General features: G+C 45.3%; 1 protein-coding gene across 1 annotated transcript in view; it reads right to left on the reverse strand.

Annotated features, from left to right (window-relative positions):
- Positions 1–18,043, reverse strand: part of SLC4A1AP (solute carrier family 4 member 1 adaptor protein) — a 45,687-nt gene that overhangs the window by 25,802 nt on the left and 1,842 nt on the right. Inside the window, exons 3-5 of the mRNA XM_008254588.4 lie at positions 13,962–14,084; positions 10,848–10,908; positions 9,395–9,534 (exon numbers count right to left, since the gene is read on the reverse strand). Of these exons, the coding sequence (XP_008252810.2) occupies positions 9,395–9,534; positions 10,848–10,908; positions 13,962–14,084 (324 nt within the window). The remainder of the gene's footprint in view (positions 1–9,394; positions 9,535–10,847; positions 10,909–13,961; positions 14,085–18,043) is intronic.

An 18,043-nucleotide genomic window follows, 5' to 3' on the forward strand; every position in this document is an offset into this window, starting at 1 on the left:
GATACCAGAATTCCAAATGAACACTAGTTCAAGTCCCAGCTGCTCCACTTCCCATTCAGCTCCCTGGTACTGCACCTGGAAGGCAGCCGAAGATGACTTAAGTGATTGGGCCTTGGTCACCCATGTGAGAGACCCAGATGGAGTTCCAGGTTCCTAGATTTCACCTGGCCCAGCCCTGGCCATTCAGGCCATTTGGGGAATGATCCAATGGATGGGAGTTAGCACGCACTTGCTCTTGCTCTCTCTCTCTTTCTCCAACTTTGCATTTCAAGTAAATATTTTTTTTTTTTTTTTTTTAGATTTTATCTATTTATTTGAGAGGTAGAGTTACAGAGAGAGAGAAAGGTCTTTCATCTGCTGGTTCATTACCCAAATCGTCACAACACCTGGAGCTGAGCCAATCTGAAGCCAGGAATCAGGAACATTTTCCAAGTCTTCTATGAAGGTCAAGCACTCGGGCCATCTTTTACTGCTTTCCCAGGCCATAGCAGAGAGCTGGATCGGAAGAGGAGCAGCCAGGGCATGAACCAGCGCCCATATGGGATGCCAGTGCTGCAGGTTTAGTAGTAGCTTAGCTTAGCCTACTACACTACAGTACCGGTCCTATAAACAAATCTTTAAAAATAAAACCATAAAAGGCTGAGGTGGGCATCTGGCTGGGCAGTTAAGCCATCAATTAGGACACTCACATCTCATGCATTTCTTTCTCATACAAGAGGCAGCAAACTACACGCTTGCTAACAAGATATCCTGAAAATCACTATTTTGATTTATAGAGCTCTTCCACATTACTTTTTTTAGTATGTGTGCTGCTGAAGCGAGCATCCTCATTACTTTTTATCTTTGTGTGTATTCCTATATATCCAATAGTTTACCCAGGCAATCAGCTATGTAGAGTTTTTAAGTTTCTTCTAATATTTTGCTATTACCAATAATGATGCAATGAATATGCATATATTTTTATAATGTTAGAAGTATTAGCTTTGGGGTAATTTCCTAAAAGTATTAGAGCTGAGCCAAAGGGTAAATACAAGGGGTCATCAAAAAACTCACGGGAAATGCATACCATGAAAAGCTACGTGGGTGAGCTTTGGGCTGAGAAGTTAAGGTTCTGGTTGGGGTGTCCATATCCCATATGGAACTGTCTGGGTTTGAGTCTGGCTGCATTCCTGATTCCTGCTGTCACACACCTTGAGAGGCAGCAGGTGATGATGACTCAGAGTAGCTGAGCTCCTGTCACCCACGTAGGAAACCAGAATTCAGGTTCTAGCTACTGGCTTCTGTCCCAGCCATGGTGGGTCTCTGAGGGGAAGCCAGGGGATGGGAGTGTGCACATTCTCTGTCTCTCAAATGGAAACATAATAATAAAAAGGGGGCTGGTGTAAACGTGTGCTCTAGCAGCTAAACACCAATTAAGATGCCCACATCTTGGATCACAGGGTCTTCGTCCTAGCTCCACTCATAACTCCAGCTTCCTGCTAATTCAGACACGAGGCAGCAGAGATGATGAATTGAGTAACTGGGCTCCCAGCCCAGATAGGAGACTCAGAATGAGTTCCTGGATCTCATCTTTGGCTTTAGTTGTGGGCCACTGCAGGTATCTGCAGAGTGAACCAGCATATATGGGAACTCAGTCTGTCTCTCAAATAAATAAATTTAAAAATTAACCATTTAGGTGCCAGCGCTATGGTGCAGTAGGTTAATGCCCTGGCCTGAAGTGCCAACATCCCATTTGGGCACCGGTTTGAGACCTGGCTGCTCCTTTTCCAATCCAGCTCTCTGCTATGGCCTGGGAAAGCAGTAGAAGATGGCCCAACTCCTTGGGCCTCTGCACCCACATGGGAGACCCAGAGGAAGCTCCTGGCTCCTGGCTTCGGATCGGCGCAGCTCTGGCAGTTGTGGCCATCTGGGGAGTGAACCATCAGATGGAAGACCTCTCTCTCTACCTCTCCTCTCTCTGTGTAACTCTTTCAAATAAATAAAGACAAAAAAAATGAACCATTTATCTGATATTTGGACCTTAAGTTACAAAAAAAAAAAATCCTACACTTTAAAGACATTGTGCTAAGAGAAATAAGCCAAACATAAAAGGATACTTGTCGCATGCTTCCACTTATATGAAGAGTCTAAAGTAATCAAATTTATAAAAAGAGAAAAAATGGTGGTTGCCAGGGTCTGAGGAGTGGGGAGAATGGAGTTAATGTTTAATGTGAACAGAACAATAGAAAAATTCTGAGATGGACAGTATACAACAAAATGAATGCACTTAATGCCTCTAAACTATATATTTAAAATGCATGAAATGAGGCCGGCGCCACGGCTCACTAGGCTAATCCTCTGCCTTGCGGCGCTGGCACACCGGGTTCTAGTCCCGGTTGGGGCGCCGGATTCTGTCCCGGTTGCCCCTCTTCCAGGCCAGCTCTCTGCTGTGGCCCGGGAGTGCAGTGGAGGATGGCCCAAGTGCTTGGGCCCTGCACCCCATGGGAGACCAGGATAAGTACCTGGCTCCTGCCATCGGATCAGCGCGGTGCGCCAGCCGCGGCGGCCATTGGAGGGTGAACCAACGGTAAAGGAAGACCTTTCTCTCTGTTTCTCTCTCTGTCAACTCTGCCTGTCAAAAAAAAAAAAAAGTTTAAAAAAAAAATAAAATGCATGAAATGAGGAACTTTATGTTACACATATTCTACGAGAAAAAAAATTAAAACAACCATAATCAGCAAAAGTCTCTTAAGAATCAACAAATAGTATCTGGTGCTGTGGCACAGCGGGTAAAGTCACCACCTACAGTGCCAGCATTTCATACGGACGCTGTTTCAAGTCCTGGTTGCTCCACTTCCGATACAGCTCCCTGCTAATGAGCCTGGGAAGGCAGCGGAGGGTGGCCCAAGTCCTTGGGCTCCTGCACCCATGTGGGAGACCTGGAAGAAGCTCCTGGCTCCTGTCTTCGGATCAGCCCAGCTCTGGCCACTGTGGCCATTTGGGGAGTAAATCAGTGGATGGAGGATCTCTCTCTTTCTCTTTCTCTTTCTCTTTCTCTTTCTCTTTCTCTTTCTCTTTCTCTCTCTCTCTCTCTCTCTCTCTCTCTCCCTTCTCCCTCTCTGTAATTCTACCTTACAAATAAAATAAACAAATTTTAAAAAAAAAATATCAAGAAGTAAGGAGCCAGCGTTGTGGCATAGCGGGTTAAGCTGCCAGCTGCCAAGCCAGCAGCTCAAATGCTTGTTGGACTCCCAGCTGCTCTACTTCTGATCCAGCTCCCTGCTGATTCACCTGGGAAAGCAGCAGAAGATGGCCAAATCCCTGGGCCCCTGTCAGCCACGTAGGAGACCTGAATGAAGCTCTGGCTCCTAGCTCTGGCCTGGCCTGGCCCAGCCTGGGTGTTGTGGCCATTTGGGGAGTGAATGAGCAGATGGAAGATAGCTCACTCGCTCACTCACTCTCTCTCTGCAACTCTACCCTTCAAATAAAAGAAATCTTAAAAAAAATGATATAACACTTGAGAAAAACTAGGATGCAGACCAAACAAAAAGTAACCTAGAGAAACAGATATTTACAATTGTGAAACAACAAGATATTATGTTTTTAAAAGGATCATTCAAAGAACAAAAATGAAGCTATACAAGTTAACTTTTTTTAAAAAAAGATTTATTTGGCTGGCGCCACAGCTCAATAGGCTAATCCTCCGCCTGCGGCGCCAGTACACTGGTTCTAGTACCGATCAGGCGCCGGATTCTGTCCCGATTGCCCCTCTTCCAGGCCAGCTCTCTGTTGTGGCCCGGGAGTGCAGCGGAGGATGGCCCAAGTGCTTGGGCTCTGCACCTGCATGAGAGACCAGGAGAAGCACCTGGCTCCTGGCTTCGGATCAGCGCAGTGCACTGGCCACAGCGTGCTGGCCACAGCGGCTATTGGAGGGTGAACTAATGGTAAAGGAAGACTTTTCTCTCTCTCTCTCTCTCTCTCTCTCTCTCACTGTCCACTCTGTCTATCAAAAATAAAATAAATAAATAAATAAAGATTTATTTATTTGAAAGTCAGAATTAGAGAGAGGGGGGGACACAGAGAGACCTTATCCACTGGTTCACTCCCCAGATGGCCACAATGACCAGCGTTCAGCTAGGCAGAAGCCAGTAGCCAGAAGCTTCTTCCAGGTCTCCCATGTATGTAGCAGGGACTCAAGCATTTGGGTCATCTTCCACTGCTTTTCCCAGGCCATTAGCAGGGAGCTGGATCAGAAATGGAGCAGCCAGGATATGAACCAGGACTCATATTGGATTCCAGTATCTTTTTTTTTTAATAAAGATTTATTTATTTGAAAGTCCAAATTACACAGAGAGAGAAGGAGAGGCAAAGAGAGAGAGAGAGAGAGAGAGAGAAAGGTCTTCCATCCACTGGTTCACTCCCCAACTGGCTACAACGGCCAGAGCAGCCAATCTGAAGCCAGGAGCTTCTTCCAGGTCTCCCACGCGGGTGCAGGGGTCCAAGGACTTGGGCCATCTTCCATTGCTTTCCCAGGCCATAGCAGAGAGCTGGATCAGAAGTGGAGCAGTCGGAACACTAACTGGCACCCATAAGGGATGTCGGCACTGCAGGCGATGGCTTTACCTGCTACACCACAGCGCCGGCCCCAGATTCCAGTTTCATAGGTAGCGGTTTTACCTGCTATGCCACAGTGCCGGCATCAGAAATTAACTTTCTAGAAATGAACTTTTAGAAATTCCAGAGAGAACAGAAGGATGAAACAATCAATGGTATAACTGCAGAAACAATCCTAACTTGGCAAGATTTCCAGTAAAATGAGTTCAACAAGCACCCAGAAAAACGGACAAAAACAGACCCACAGAAAAGCACATTGTAGTTAAGTTTCGGAACTTTTAGAACACAGGAAATTCTTAAAAACTTCCAGCAAGAGGGAAAAAGTGACAGACAACAGGTCAGAACCTGAACTGTTAGAGTTCTCAATAGAAACCCTGGATATAGGATTGTAAAAGCAATGCCTTCAAAGTGGTGACGGAAAATACAACCAAGTTAGAATTCTATCCCTGGGGCTGGTACAGTGGCCTGGCAGGGAAAGCCACTGCCTGCAGTGCCTGCATCCTACGTGGGTGCCATTTCAACTCCTGGCTGCTCCAGTTCCATTCCAGCTCTCTGCTATGGCCTAGGAAAGCAGCAGAGGACAGCCCAAGGCCTTGGGCCCCTATACCCACGTGGGAGACCTGGAAGAAGCTTATAGCTCCTGGCTTCAGATTGGTGCAGCTCTAGCTGTTGCGGCCATTTGGGGAGTGATAGAAGCAGATGGAAGACACCCTCTCTGCCTCTCCTTCTCTCTGTATAACTCTGACTTTCAAATAAATAAATAAATCTTTAAAAAAAAAAAGAATTCTATCCCCGGCGTAGCAGGTTAGGCCACTACCTGTGATGGCGTCTTCCCAAATGGGTGCCAGTTCGAGAACAGGCTACTCCAATTCTGATCCAGCTCCCTGCTAATGCAACTGGGAAAGCAGTGGAGGATGGCCCCATGTCCCTGGGCCCCAGCATCCAAGAGGGAGACCCAGTTGGAGCTCTTGGTTCCTGGTTTCGGCCTGGCCTAGCCCCAGCTATTGTGGCCATTTGGTGAGTAAATTAGTGGCTGGATGATCTCTCCCTCTCTCTCTGTAACTCTGCCTTTCAAATACAATAAATCTTTGGAGGAAAAAAAGAATTCTATCGGGCCGGCGCCAGGGCTCACTTGGTTAATCCTCTGCCTGTGGCATTGGCATTCCTTATGGGCGCTGGGTTCTAGTTCCGGCTGTTCCTCTTCCAGTCCAGCTGCTGTGGCCCGGGAGGGCAGTGGAGGATGGCCCAAGTGCTTGGGCCCCTGCACCCATGTGGGAGACCAGGAAGAAGCACCTGGCTCCTGGTTTTGGATGGGCGCAGCACCGGCTGTAGCAACCATTTGGGGGGTGAACCAACAGAAGGAAGACCTTTCTCTCTGTCTCTCTCTCTCTCTGTGTCTATAACTCTACCTGTGAAAAGAAGGAAGGAAGGAAGGCAGACAGGCAGGCAGGCAGGAAGAATTCTATCCCCAGATAAAGTACTAACGAAGAGTGAAGCTGGAGTAGTTATATTTTCAGGATGGAATGTTTAATAAAGTTGACTTCCAATGCATCCCTTCTCAGAAATCTACTCGAGGATGCTCACCAAAACAAAAGAGCAGACAGAGAAAGACGTAAAATGCACTGAAGACCGTAATCACGCAAGTTCTCTGGTGTAGCACCAGCTTTTTCACGTGCTGAAACTACAGAAGTATGTGCTTTACTAAAACAACGGAATAAACTAAGAAATATGAGAATATGAAAATCTGGAACTAGAAACCCAGCCTGGAAAAAGGCCAAGGAAATCTCAAGGATGACAGCAAAGTCAAGTCCCAGGTGACAGCTCTGTGGTAGGTCTGGAGAAAAAAAAACCCTGAAAGGACGCCAATGCTGTAGCACAGTAGGTTAAAGCCCCAGCCTACAGCACCAGCATCCCTTATGGACACCAGTTTGAGTCCTGGCTGCTCCACTTTTGATCCAGCTCCCTGCTAATGCACCTGAGAAAGCAGTGGAGGATGGCCCAAGTGCTTGGGACCCTGCATCCATATGAGAGACCTGGGAGAAGCTCCTGGCCCCTGGCTTCGGATGGGGCCAGCTCCAGCCATTGTGGCCATTTGGGGAGTGAACCAGCAGATGGAAGATCTCTCTCTCTCTCTCTGTCTCTACCTTTCTCTGTAACTCTTTCAAATAAATAAAATAGATCTTAAGAAAAAAAAGCCCTAAAAGAACAGAGCTCTTCAGTAGAAATGGCTCTAAAAAATCAGAACTGGTAAGCCACTTAACATGACAAAACCTACTGCAGGGCTATTGAAAGGTATGGGATGGGGAAGCAAAAAAAGAAAAGAAAGGTATGGGAAGAATGAGTAAGAAAACCCAAACACATGAAAATTATAGATTTTACCTTTAGGTAAAACAAAAAGAAAACCACTCAGCTATAACTAATATTTGCATAGCATAATTATATAAATATTAAATACTAATGTAAAAGAGTTAACAGGGGTCAGCGCCGTGGCTCACTAGGCTAATCCTCCACCTTGCGGCGCCGGCACACCAGGTTCTAGTCCCGGTTGGGGCGCCGGATTCTGTCCCGGTTGCCTTCTTCCAGGCCAGCTCTCTGCTGGCCAGGGAGTGCAGTGGAGGATGGCCCAAGTATTTGGACCCTGCACCCCATGGGAGACCAGGATAAGTACCTGGCTCCTGCCATCGGATCGGCCATTGGAGGGTGAACCAATGGCAAAGGAAGACCTTTCTCTCTGTCTCTCTCTCTCACTGTCCACTCTGCCTGTCAAAAATAAATAAATAAATAAAAAATAAATAAATAAAAAAAAGAGTTAACAGGTAATATTTAAAATAAATGACTCAAAACACCACAGTATACTCATGTGTCTTACAAATATGAGTGCTTTTAAATATCAAAAGGACTGGAACTGTGATATAGTGGGTAAAGCCGCTGCCTGCAGTGCTGGCATCCCATATGGGTGCTGGTTGGAGACTCGGCTGCTTCACTTCTGATCCAGTTTTGTGCTATGGCCTGGGAAGGCAGCGGAGGACAGCCTGGGTACTTGGGCTCCTGCACTCCGCATAGGAGATACAGAAGAAGCTCCAAGCTCCTGGCTTCGGCCTGGCCCAGCTCTAGCTGTTGTGGCAAGTTGGGGAGTGAACCAGTGGATGGAAGATGGATCGATCTCTCTCTGCCTCTTTATAATTCTGCCTTTCAAATAAATAAATAAATCTTAAAAAAACATCAAAAGGAAAAAACCAAAGAGCTGAAAGCGTCTAGAGATGACAACTGTGGAGGGGTAGGGCAAGGAATAGATATATTTTGTTATAAGATTTTTGGTGGTTTTAAACCAGATGTAAGGTATTCTCCAATAATAAAAGTTAATTTTAATATATATAATAATATAAGGTAGGCCTTCTTAACAACTGATGGTATAGTCAGGCTTTTGTTTGTTTCCTTATTTAAAGATTTATTTATTTATTTTAAAGTCAGAGTTACAGAGAGAAAGGGAGAGATAGAGAGATCTTCCATCTGCTGGTTCACGCACCAGATGGCTGAAATGGCTAGGGCTGAGTCAAGCCAACGCCAGGAGCCAGGAGCTTCTTTAGTGCTCCAACATGAGTGGCAGGTGCCCAAGTATTTGGGGTGTCTTTCCTAGGCTGTTAGCAGAAAACTGGATCAGAAGGATCAGAAGTGGAGCAGCCAGAACATGAATGAACACCCATATGGGATATCAGTATCACAGGTGGAGACTTCACCAGTAACGCCAGCCCCAGGACTTTTTTTTTTTAAACAAAATAAATATATTGTATTGATATGGATAGTATCTACGATATATTCTTATGTTTAAAAAAAAAAGAACTGGGGCCGGTGCTGTGGCATAGTGGGTAAAGCTGCCGCCTTTAGTGCCAGCATCCCATCTGGGCACCGATTCAAGTCCCAGCTGCTCCACTTCTGACCCAGCTCTCTGCTGTGGCCTGGGAAAGCAGTAGGAGATGGCCCAAGTCCTTGGGCTCCAGCATCTGTGTGGGAGATCTAGAAGAAGCTCCTGGCTCCTGGCTTCCGATTGGTGCAGCTCTGGCCATTGCGGCCAACTGGGGAGTGAACCAGTGGATACAAGACCTCTCTCTCTCTCTCTCTGCCTCTCCTTCTCTGTGTGTAACTCTGACTTTCAAATAAATAAATAAATCTTTTCTAAAAAAGTATTTATTAAAAAATAAAAAATAAATAAAAAGAACTGGGGTCGGCATAGCGGGTTAGGCCATAGCCTGTAATGCTAGCATACCATATAAGCTGTGGTTTGAGTCCTGGCTGCTCTACTTCTGATCCAGCTTCCTATCAATGTGCCTGAGAAAGCAGTGGAAGATGGCCTAAGTGGTTGCACCCCTGTAATCCCTGAAGGAGACCAGGGTGGAGTTCCAGGCTCCTGACTTCAGCTTGGCCCAGCCTCAGTTACTTCAGCCACTTGGGGAATAAACCAGTGAATGGAAGATATCAGTTTGTCTCTTCTTCTCTCTCGAACTCTACCTTTCAAATAAAGAAATAATTCTTAAAAAAAAAAAATCACAAAAGAACATAAGTAATATGACTACTTTTGTGTATGAGTCTTTGTTTTTTGTTAAATCTAATTCTAAATATGTTTGTAAATGCACTGAAAATGAATGGTACCTCAAAGTATTGAAATAGGTTATTTTTCTTTTCACTTAAAAAAATTCTGTACGATTTACATCTTCCTCCTAGAAAGAGGCTTTATTATTTCTTTGTTCAATTTTCCTTCCTTAGTCTTCTTTTGCAAAAGAAAAAAGCACTCCCTGAAACAGACCTGCTTCCTGCCGCAGCAATCCCAAAGTATCAAGGATCCGACAAGCTTCCAGCGAGCACTGGATCATTGCTTCTTTTTTCTTTCCTGAGTGAATGGCTTCAGCCACCAGTTGTTTTCCAGTTGAATCATCCACAGGTAATCTGCATTGGTTTGGAGAGAATTAGTATAGAACTAAACTCCAATTAAGAAAACAAACAAGGGGCCAGCCCTGTGGTGCAGTGGGTTAATGCCCCTGCCAGCAACATCCCATGTGGGTATCAGTCCAAGCCCTGGCTGTTCCACTTCCAATTCTGCTCTCTGCTGTGCCCGGGGAATGCAGTGGAGGATGGTCCAGGTCCTTGGGCCCCTGCACCCATGTGGGAGACCCAGAGGAGGCTCCTGGCTCCTGGTTTCAGGTCAACCCAGCTCTGGCCATTGGGGCTGTTTGGGGGAGTGAACCAGTGCATGGACGATATCTCTCTCTCTCTGCCTTTTCCTCTCTAACTTCGCCTTTCAAATAAAAAAAAAAAAAATGCTGTAACAATAGTCATGTTTTCTTAAATGGCTCCCTTTTTTTTTTTTTTTTGAGGATTTATTTATTAATTTGAAAGCAGAGTTACACAGAGAGAGGGAGAGGAGAGGAGAGAGGTCACTTCCACCTGCTGGTTTACTCCCCAAATGGCCACAATGGCCAGGGCAGGGTCAGGCAGAAGCCAGGAGTCCAGGTCTCCCATATGGGTGCAGGGGCCCAAGCATCTGGGCCATCTTCTGCTGCCTTCCCATGCATATCAGCAGGGAGTTGGATCAGAAATAGAACAGTCGGGGGGGCTGGCGCTGTGGTGCATCCCATATGGGCTCCGGTTCGAGACCCTGAGGCTTCACTTCCGATCCAGCTCTCTGCTATGGCCTGGGAAAGCAGTAGAAGATGGCCCAAGTCCTTGGGCCCCTGCACCCACATGGGAGACCCAGAAAAAGCTCCTGGCTCCTGGCTTTGGATCGGCGCAGTTCTGGCCATTGCAGCCAACTGGGAAGTGAACCAGCAGATGGAAGACCTCTGTCTCTCTCTCTGCCTCTCCTCTCTCTGTGTAACTCTGACTTTCAAATAAATAAATAAATCTTTTAAAAAATAAAGAAAAAAAAAGAGGCAGAACAGTCGGGACTCAAAGTGGTGCCCACATGGGATGCCAGCACTGCAGGCAGTGGCTTAACCTGCTGCACCACTGCACTGACCCCTAGATGGTTCTTCTCTCAATTAATTTTGCTCTATTTTTCGAACTTTAGATTTCAAATCTTTTCCTTCTACCTTTTACCCATCCTACCCACTCCCTCAACAATGTAAGTGTTGTGAAACTACCAAAGTCCAAATTAGGAATAATCTAAATAGACTAAAGTTACTCTTTGGGTTGTTGTCTACAACCGTAACTTAAACTTGAATTGACCACTTCTGAGAAAATGGACATTAAGAAGAACATACCTCACCCTGCAGAGCCAAGTACTATGCCCTTGTTCATCAAATTCATACTCTAATTCTTCTCCTACGGGAGAAAGAAAGACAAAATCTTAGTAGGATATGCAAATTACTAATTGCTACAATTATTAATTGCTACAATGAGAAAGAGAGCAAAGGTTAAATAAGATCAAATTTTCATACCATAATGAATACTGCTTCAATGTATTTCATTTCTCATTCTTAGGGATTACATCTGATAAAAAGGATGAATTTAAGGTAAAGATATGCAAACTCAATTCAAAATAATCAACTTGCCAAGTATACATAGCTTTCTTTACTATAAAGATTTCATTTTTTATAATTTGAGGACTTATTTGAAGTGCTTATTTTGTCACAATTGGTTTTTAGAAGCACAAATCTCAAATGCAGAGCGTGATATATCTGTATCTTATATCTATATATCTATATCTGTATATCTTCTGATCCAGCTCCTTGCTAATGCGCCTGGGAAAGCAGTGGAAGATGGCCCAAGTACTTACCGTGTGCTCAAATAAGAGTTTCTGGCTCCTGACTTTGGCCTGACCCAGCTCCAACTGTTGTGGCAATTTTGGGAGTGAACCAAACAGATAGAAGATCTGTTTCTTGCTGTCTTTGCCTCTCTCTGTTACTGTGCCTTTCAAATAGATATTTATATATTTATTCATACACAGTTAGTCCTCCACCTCCACAGGCTCTACATCTGAGATTCTAGCAATCTCAGAAAGTATCTGGAGAAAAAAGCTAGACCTGTTTTGAACATATACAGACTTTTTTCTTTATCACTATATATATACATATATATATATTTTTTTTTTTTTTAAACAGGCAGAGTAGACAGTGAGAGAGAGAGAAACAGAGAGAAAGGTCTTCCTTTGCCGTTGGTTCACCCTCCAATGGCCGCCGCAGCCGGCGCACCGCGCTGATCCGATGGCAGGAGCCAGGTACTTATCCTGGTCTCCCATGGGGTGCAGGGTCCAAGCACTTGGGCCATCCTCCACTGCACTCCCGGGCCACAGCAGAGAGCTGGCCTGGAAGAGGAGCAACCGGGACAGAATCTGGCTCCCTGACCGGGACTAGAACCCGGTGTGCCGGCGCCGCAAGGCGGAGGATTAGCCTATTGAGCCGCGGCACTGGCCTTTTATCACTATTTGTTAACAATATGGCATAACAACTCTTTATTTTTTTATTTTTATTTTTTTTTTTTGACAGGCAGAGTGGACAGTGAGAGAGAGAGACAGAGAGAAAGGTCTTCCTTTTGCCGTTGGTTCACCCTCCAATGGCCGCCGCGGCCGGCGCACCGCGCTGATCCGATGGCAGGAGCCAGGAGCCAGGTGCTTTTCCTGGTCTCCCATGGGGTGCAGGGCCCAAGCACCTGGGCCATCCTCCACTGCACTCCCTGGCCACAGCAGAGAGCTGGCCTGGAAGAGGGGCAACCGGGACAGAATCCGGCGCCCCAACCGGGACTAGAACCCGGTGTGCCGGCGCCGCTAGGCGGAGGATCAGCCTAGTGAGCCGCGGCGCCGGCATAACAACTCTTTAAATATCAGCTACATTGTATGAGCATCAGAAATTATAAGTAATCTAGAGATGATTTAAAGTATACAGGAAGTTATAAGCAGATACTACTTTTTTTAAGATTTATCTATTTATTTGAAAGGCAGAGTTAGAGAGAGAGAGAGAGAGACAGAGAGACACAGAGAGAGGTCCTCCACCCACTGGCTCACTCCCCAAATGGCCGCCAACGGCTGAAGCTGGGCTGATCTGAAGCCAAGAGCCAGGAGCTTCTTCAGGTCTCCCACGTGAGTGCAGGGGCCCAAGCATTCAGGCTGTCCTCTGTTGTCTTCCCAGGCTATCAGCAAAGAACTGGATCGGAAGTGGAGCAGCTGAGACTCAAACTGGCATCCACATGGGATGGCGGCACTACAGGCAGAGGCCTACCCTACTCTGCTGCAGTGCAGGCCCCGTTATGCCATTTCATGTGAGCACTTGAGCAGCCTCAGCTTTTGGTGTCCTGGGGGGAGGGGGTTCTGGAGCCAATTCTCTGGGAAAGCCAAGGGATGAGTATATATACATATAGATATTCATACATATATGCAAACACATGTATACACACACATAGATGTTCTTTTAAAGCATCTCTACTGAAATACTTTATAAAAATGTTTTTAATCATATAAAGTTAAAATTCACGTTAAGAATTACGAAAATTCAAGTGAATCAGGAATAAAGTATCTTTTTTATTTTAAAGATTTTTATTTATTTGAGAGGTAGAGTTACAGACAGTGAGAGGCAGAGACACAGAGAAATGTCTTCCTTCCGTTGGTTCACTCCCCAAATGGCTGCAACAGCCGAAGCTGCGCCGATCCGAAGCCAGAAGCCAGGAGCTTCTTCCAGGTCTCCCACATGGGTGCAAGGGCCCAAGCACTTGGGCCATCTTTTACTGATTTCCCAGGCCACAGCAGAGAGCTGGATTGGAAGAGGAGCAGCCAGCTGGAACCGGCGCCCATATGGGATGCCGGCGCCGCAGGCAGAGGATTAACCTACTGCGCCATGGCGCCAGCCCCAGGGACAAGATATCTTAAGAAAGTGGCTCAATTTTCCTAACCAAAGATCCAGTATCTTTTGAGAAGAATAAGATGAGTCAGGAAATTAGTACTTTCAGGGGCTGGTGTTGTAGTAAGTGGGTTAAGCTGCTGCCTGCATCCCATACAAGCAACAGTGGAGTTCCAGGCCCCAGGCTTCGGCCTGGCCCAGCCCTGGCTATTGCAGCCATTTGGAGAGCAAACTAGCAGATGAAAGATTCTTTCTGTCTCTCCACCTATCTCTCTTACTCTGCCTTTAAAATAAATACACAAATAAATAAATCTTAAAAACATATACAAAAAAGTATTTCCTTTTTTCCAATATGGAAAGAAAGATCAATAAGATTTTTACTATTTTCAAAATAAACCTTGAAGCAATTGAACAATGGGCAAGAAATGAACAAGGAAAGCAACATATAAAATGCAGCATTTCTAAGTATAAACCTCAATCTGAAGCTCTAGAAAACAACACTGCTGTAGATACATTTTACCAGCAGGGTCGCATCTGTTCATGTACCTTCTCGGTCAAAAAAGCCTTGCAGAGCTTTTTTCGGATCCTTTATATAGAAGGCCTCTCTTTCCTGCTGAAACTCCAAGACAATGGGGTTCTCTTCAGCCTCATCCTCCACAGCATCTTCTCCTGTAGAATACGGGAAAGAAAGACAATCAGAAGTAAGAAGAGACCGCCTGCATAGCCTTCATTATCCATTCAGGCTGCAAAATGCTACAGTTACATGTGACAGAAAGAAACATACTAGGGCAGAGAGGCATGAAACTTACAAAGAGAGGCATGAAACTTACAAAGCCACTGCCCTAACCATCTTCAAGTTTTCCCAATTGCATGGCAGTCAAAACTTGTTTTTATGACACCTTAATTTTTCCCCCTCCATCACTATATGTCAAAAGCAAAATCACCTATCACATTGTGGAGAAAAACCCGAGCTCTTCAGTCTAGCATTCCCATTCTCTCACACTTAGGTCTAATACTTTGTCTCCAATATAATTTCCTAATACTGCTCATATTATTGCAGGAATTTCAAGTCAGTTCTTGTCTCAAGGCAACTAAGAATGATGACGTGGACAATGTGAGTAGTGAGCAAAACTAAAAGTTGATTTTATTGAGAAACAGACTTCTGCTAACCAAGAAGGGACACAAGGGAAGGTTCAAGCAAGGTCTGGATATGGGAGCTCATATAAGGAGTGCATATCAATTGACTGAATCTCTACACAGTTTTGATACATCAGGGGTCTCTTTTTCAATTAAAAAAAAAAAGATTTATTTATTTGAAAGGCAGAGTTACACAAAGGCAGAGGCAGAAAGAGAGAGAGGTCCTCCATCACCCCCCAGATGGCCGCAATGGCCGGAGCTGCGCTGATCTGAAGCCAGGAGCGAGAAGCCTCTTCTGGGTCTCTCATGTGGGTGCAGGGGCCCAAGGACTTGGACCATCTTCCATTGCCTTTCCAGGCCACAGAAGAGAGCTGGACTGGAAGAGGAGCAACCGGGACCTGAACCAGCGCCCATGTGGGATGCAGGTACTGTAGGTGGCGGCTTTACCTCCTATGCCACAGTGCCAGCCCCACAGGGTCTGCTTTTTTCCCCCTATGTCTCTTAGAAAGTGGTCATGGTTACTGACCAAAAAGAAATGTTACCTTGCTGACCACCTGAGAAATGTGACTGTTGAGAAATATTGCTGACCTAACCAGTTAAAGAATGTTATCTTGCTATACACTTGAGACATGATGCTTTGTGGTATGGTCTGGTCCAGCGCCAAAGCCTGGCTCCTTATAATTATTTATGAGACCCACTATTTCGTAATTATCAATTTTTCCATCTCCTTGGGTAATATCTTTTGTCTAATCAGTGGATGGCAGGCTTTATTACATAGGTTATTTTATAAACCCTGGGTCCTAACTGCCCTTTTGTTCCCACAGGGGCCTTTCCTAACTGCCTACTACCCCTCCTAACTCCTCATGGTATCCTCCAAACAGACTGGTATATACATTACTCCCTTAAAATCATCAATGCCTGCCCTGAATGGCAATCTCAATGATCAGCTTTATATGGGCTCCATTGCCTTTGTTCAAGTTCCCGCTCAACACCTTTCTGACAGGAAAGGCATGTAGCCTGGGGACCCCTATTGGAGTACCTGGCTCTGGCTCCTGACAACAGCTTCCTGCCAAAGCAGATGTTCAAGTAACGGAGTTCCTGCCACCCATGTGGAAGGCCTAAATTGTGCTTCTACCTCCCAGCTTCAGCTGGGCCCATTCCCCACTACTGGGGCATTTGGGGAATAAACCAGTAGATGGGAGGTCTCTTTGGTTCTGTTTTTCTGCCTCTAAAGTAAAAACAAAAAAACAAAACAAACAAAAAAACCTACAATGCTTCTGTTTATAAACTTAAAAAGTTTTCCAGGGGCTGGCGCTATGGCGTAGCAGGTAAAGCCACAGCCTGCAGTGGCAGCAACCCATATGGGTGCTGGTTTAAGTCCCAGCTGCTCCACTTCTGATCCAGCTCTTTGCTATGGCCTGGGAAAGCAGTAGAAGATGAACCAAATCCTTGGGCCCCTCCACCCATGTGGGAGACCTGGAAGAAGCTCTTGGCTCCTGGTTTCAGATCAGCTCAGCTCCAGCTGTTGTGGTTATTCGGGGAATGAGCCAGCAGATGGAAGACCTCTCTCTTTCTCTCTGCCTGTGCCTCTCTATAACTCTACCTTTCATATAAATAAATCTTAAAAAAAAAAAATGTTTTCCATAGGACAGGCGTTGTGGCACAGAAGATTGGCACATTCGCATCCTATATTGGACTGCTGGCTCAAGTCCTGACTGCTCCACTTCTAATCCAGCTCCCTGCTAATATACTCAGGAAGCAGAAGAAGATGGCAAGTGCCTGGGTTCCCGCCACCTGCATAGGAGACATGGAGAGAGTTACTGGTTCTTGGCTTGGCCCAGCCCTGGCTATTTCAGTCATTTGTGGAGTGAACCAGAGAGGACAAAAGATTGATTCTCTCTCTCACTCTACCTTTCAAATAAATAAATATATCTTAAAAAATGGAAGCAGAAATATTTATTTCTGGGAAAAAAAAAAGTTTCCCAAAGAGCTAAGCCAGTACAGTCCAACAGAAACAGAATGAAAGGGGTCAGCATTGTGGCACAGTGCAATACTGCAACACTGGCATCCCATGTGGGCTCCAGTTTGTGTTCTGGCTGCTCCACTTCTGATCCAGCTTCCTGCTAATGGCCTGTAAAAAGCAGCAGAAGACAGCCCAAGTGTTTGGGTCCCTGCACCCACGTGGGAGACCTCGACAAAGCTTCTGGCTCCTGGCTTCAACATGGTTCAGCCCTGGTCACTGCAGCCATCTAGGGAGTAAACCAGGGATGTGAGATCTTTCTCTGTCTCTTCCCCTCTCTCTCTCTCTCTGTAGCTCTTTCAAATACATAAATAAATATTCTTTTTTAAAAAGAATGAAAGCTATATATGTAATCTTAAATTTTCTATTAGCCATGTTAAAAAGGCAAAAACAGGGGCTGCCATTGAGGCTCAGAGGTTAAGCTTCCACTTGTGACACTGGCATCCCACACTGGAGTTCCAGTTTGAGTCCTGGCCACTCTGCTTCCAATTCCACTCCCTGCTAATGTGCCTGGGAAAGCAGTGCAAGTACTTGGGCCCCTGGCTACTGGCTTTGGTCTGGTCCAGATCTCACTGTTGAGCCATTTGGAGAGTGAACCAGCAGACATAAGATATGTTTCTCCCTGTCACTCTGCCTTTCAAACAAATAATTGAAAAAAAAAAAAAAAAAAAAAGACAAAAAGAAAACAGATGGAATTATTTCAACATGTAATCAATGACCAAAATATCAAAAATATTTTACATTCTTTTTGTACTTACAGCAAATGTCAATTTGGACTAGCCACACTGTAATGTTCAATCGCCACTGTAGCTAGTGACTACCTTGGGCAGCAGAGATTTGAGTGTTCAATGATTTCCCCCTTCACGGAACCACTGCCCTAGCACACTTAAGTTTCTAGCATTTTCTGGCACTTAACACAAGTTAATTTCATACTAACGATCCTGACTTCTTGACTACATATGAAGGCTATCTTCTATCTTTTGTTTGTTGTTTTTTTTTTTTTTAAAGATTTATTTATTAATTTGAAAGTCAGAGTTACACACAGAAGGTGAGTCAGAGAGAGAGAGAGAAGTCTTCCATCTGCTGGTTCACTCCCCAATTGGTAGCAACAGCCAGAGCTGCATTGATCCAAAGCCAGGAGCTTCTTCCTGGTCTCCCATGCGGGTGCGGGGGTGCAAGGACTTGGGCCATCTTCCACTGCTTTCCCAGGCTGTAGCAGAGAGCTGGATGGGAAGTGGAGCAGCTGGAACTCAAACCGGCGCCAAAATGGGATGCTGGTTCTGCAGGCGGCAGCTTTAGCCACAGTGCTGGCTGCTATTTTCTATCTTTTTAAAGTTCTATCCCCTGACCATCTACTCTTCAATGTGACTGGTAGTATAGAAAATTTAATTTATTCCTTTGGCTTAGAGATGAGTTTTTTCTTTTTAGATATTCCATGTTTCAGGATATTTAACAAAAAATTCAAGAGGCT

This window comes from Oryctolagus cuniculus, chromosome 2 (genome assembly GCF_964237555.1).
Source record: "Oryctolagus cuniculus chromosome 2, mOryCun1.1, whole genome shotgun sequence".
Classification (NCBI taxonomy): Eukaryota; Metazoa; Chordata; class Mammalia; order Lagomorpha; family Leporidae; genus Oryctolagus; species Oryctolagus cuniculus.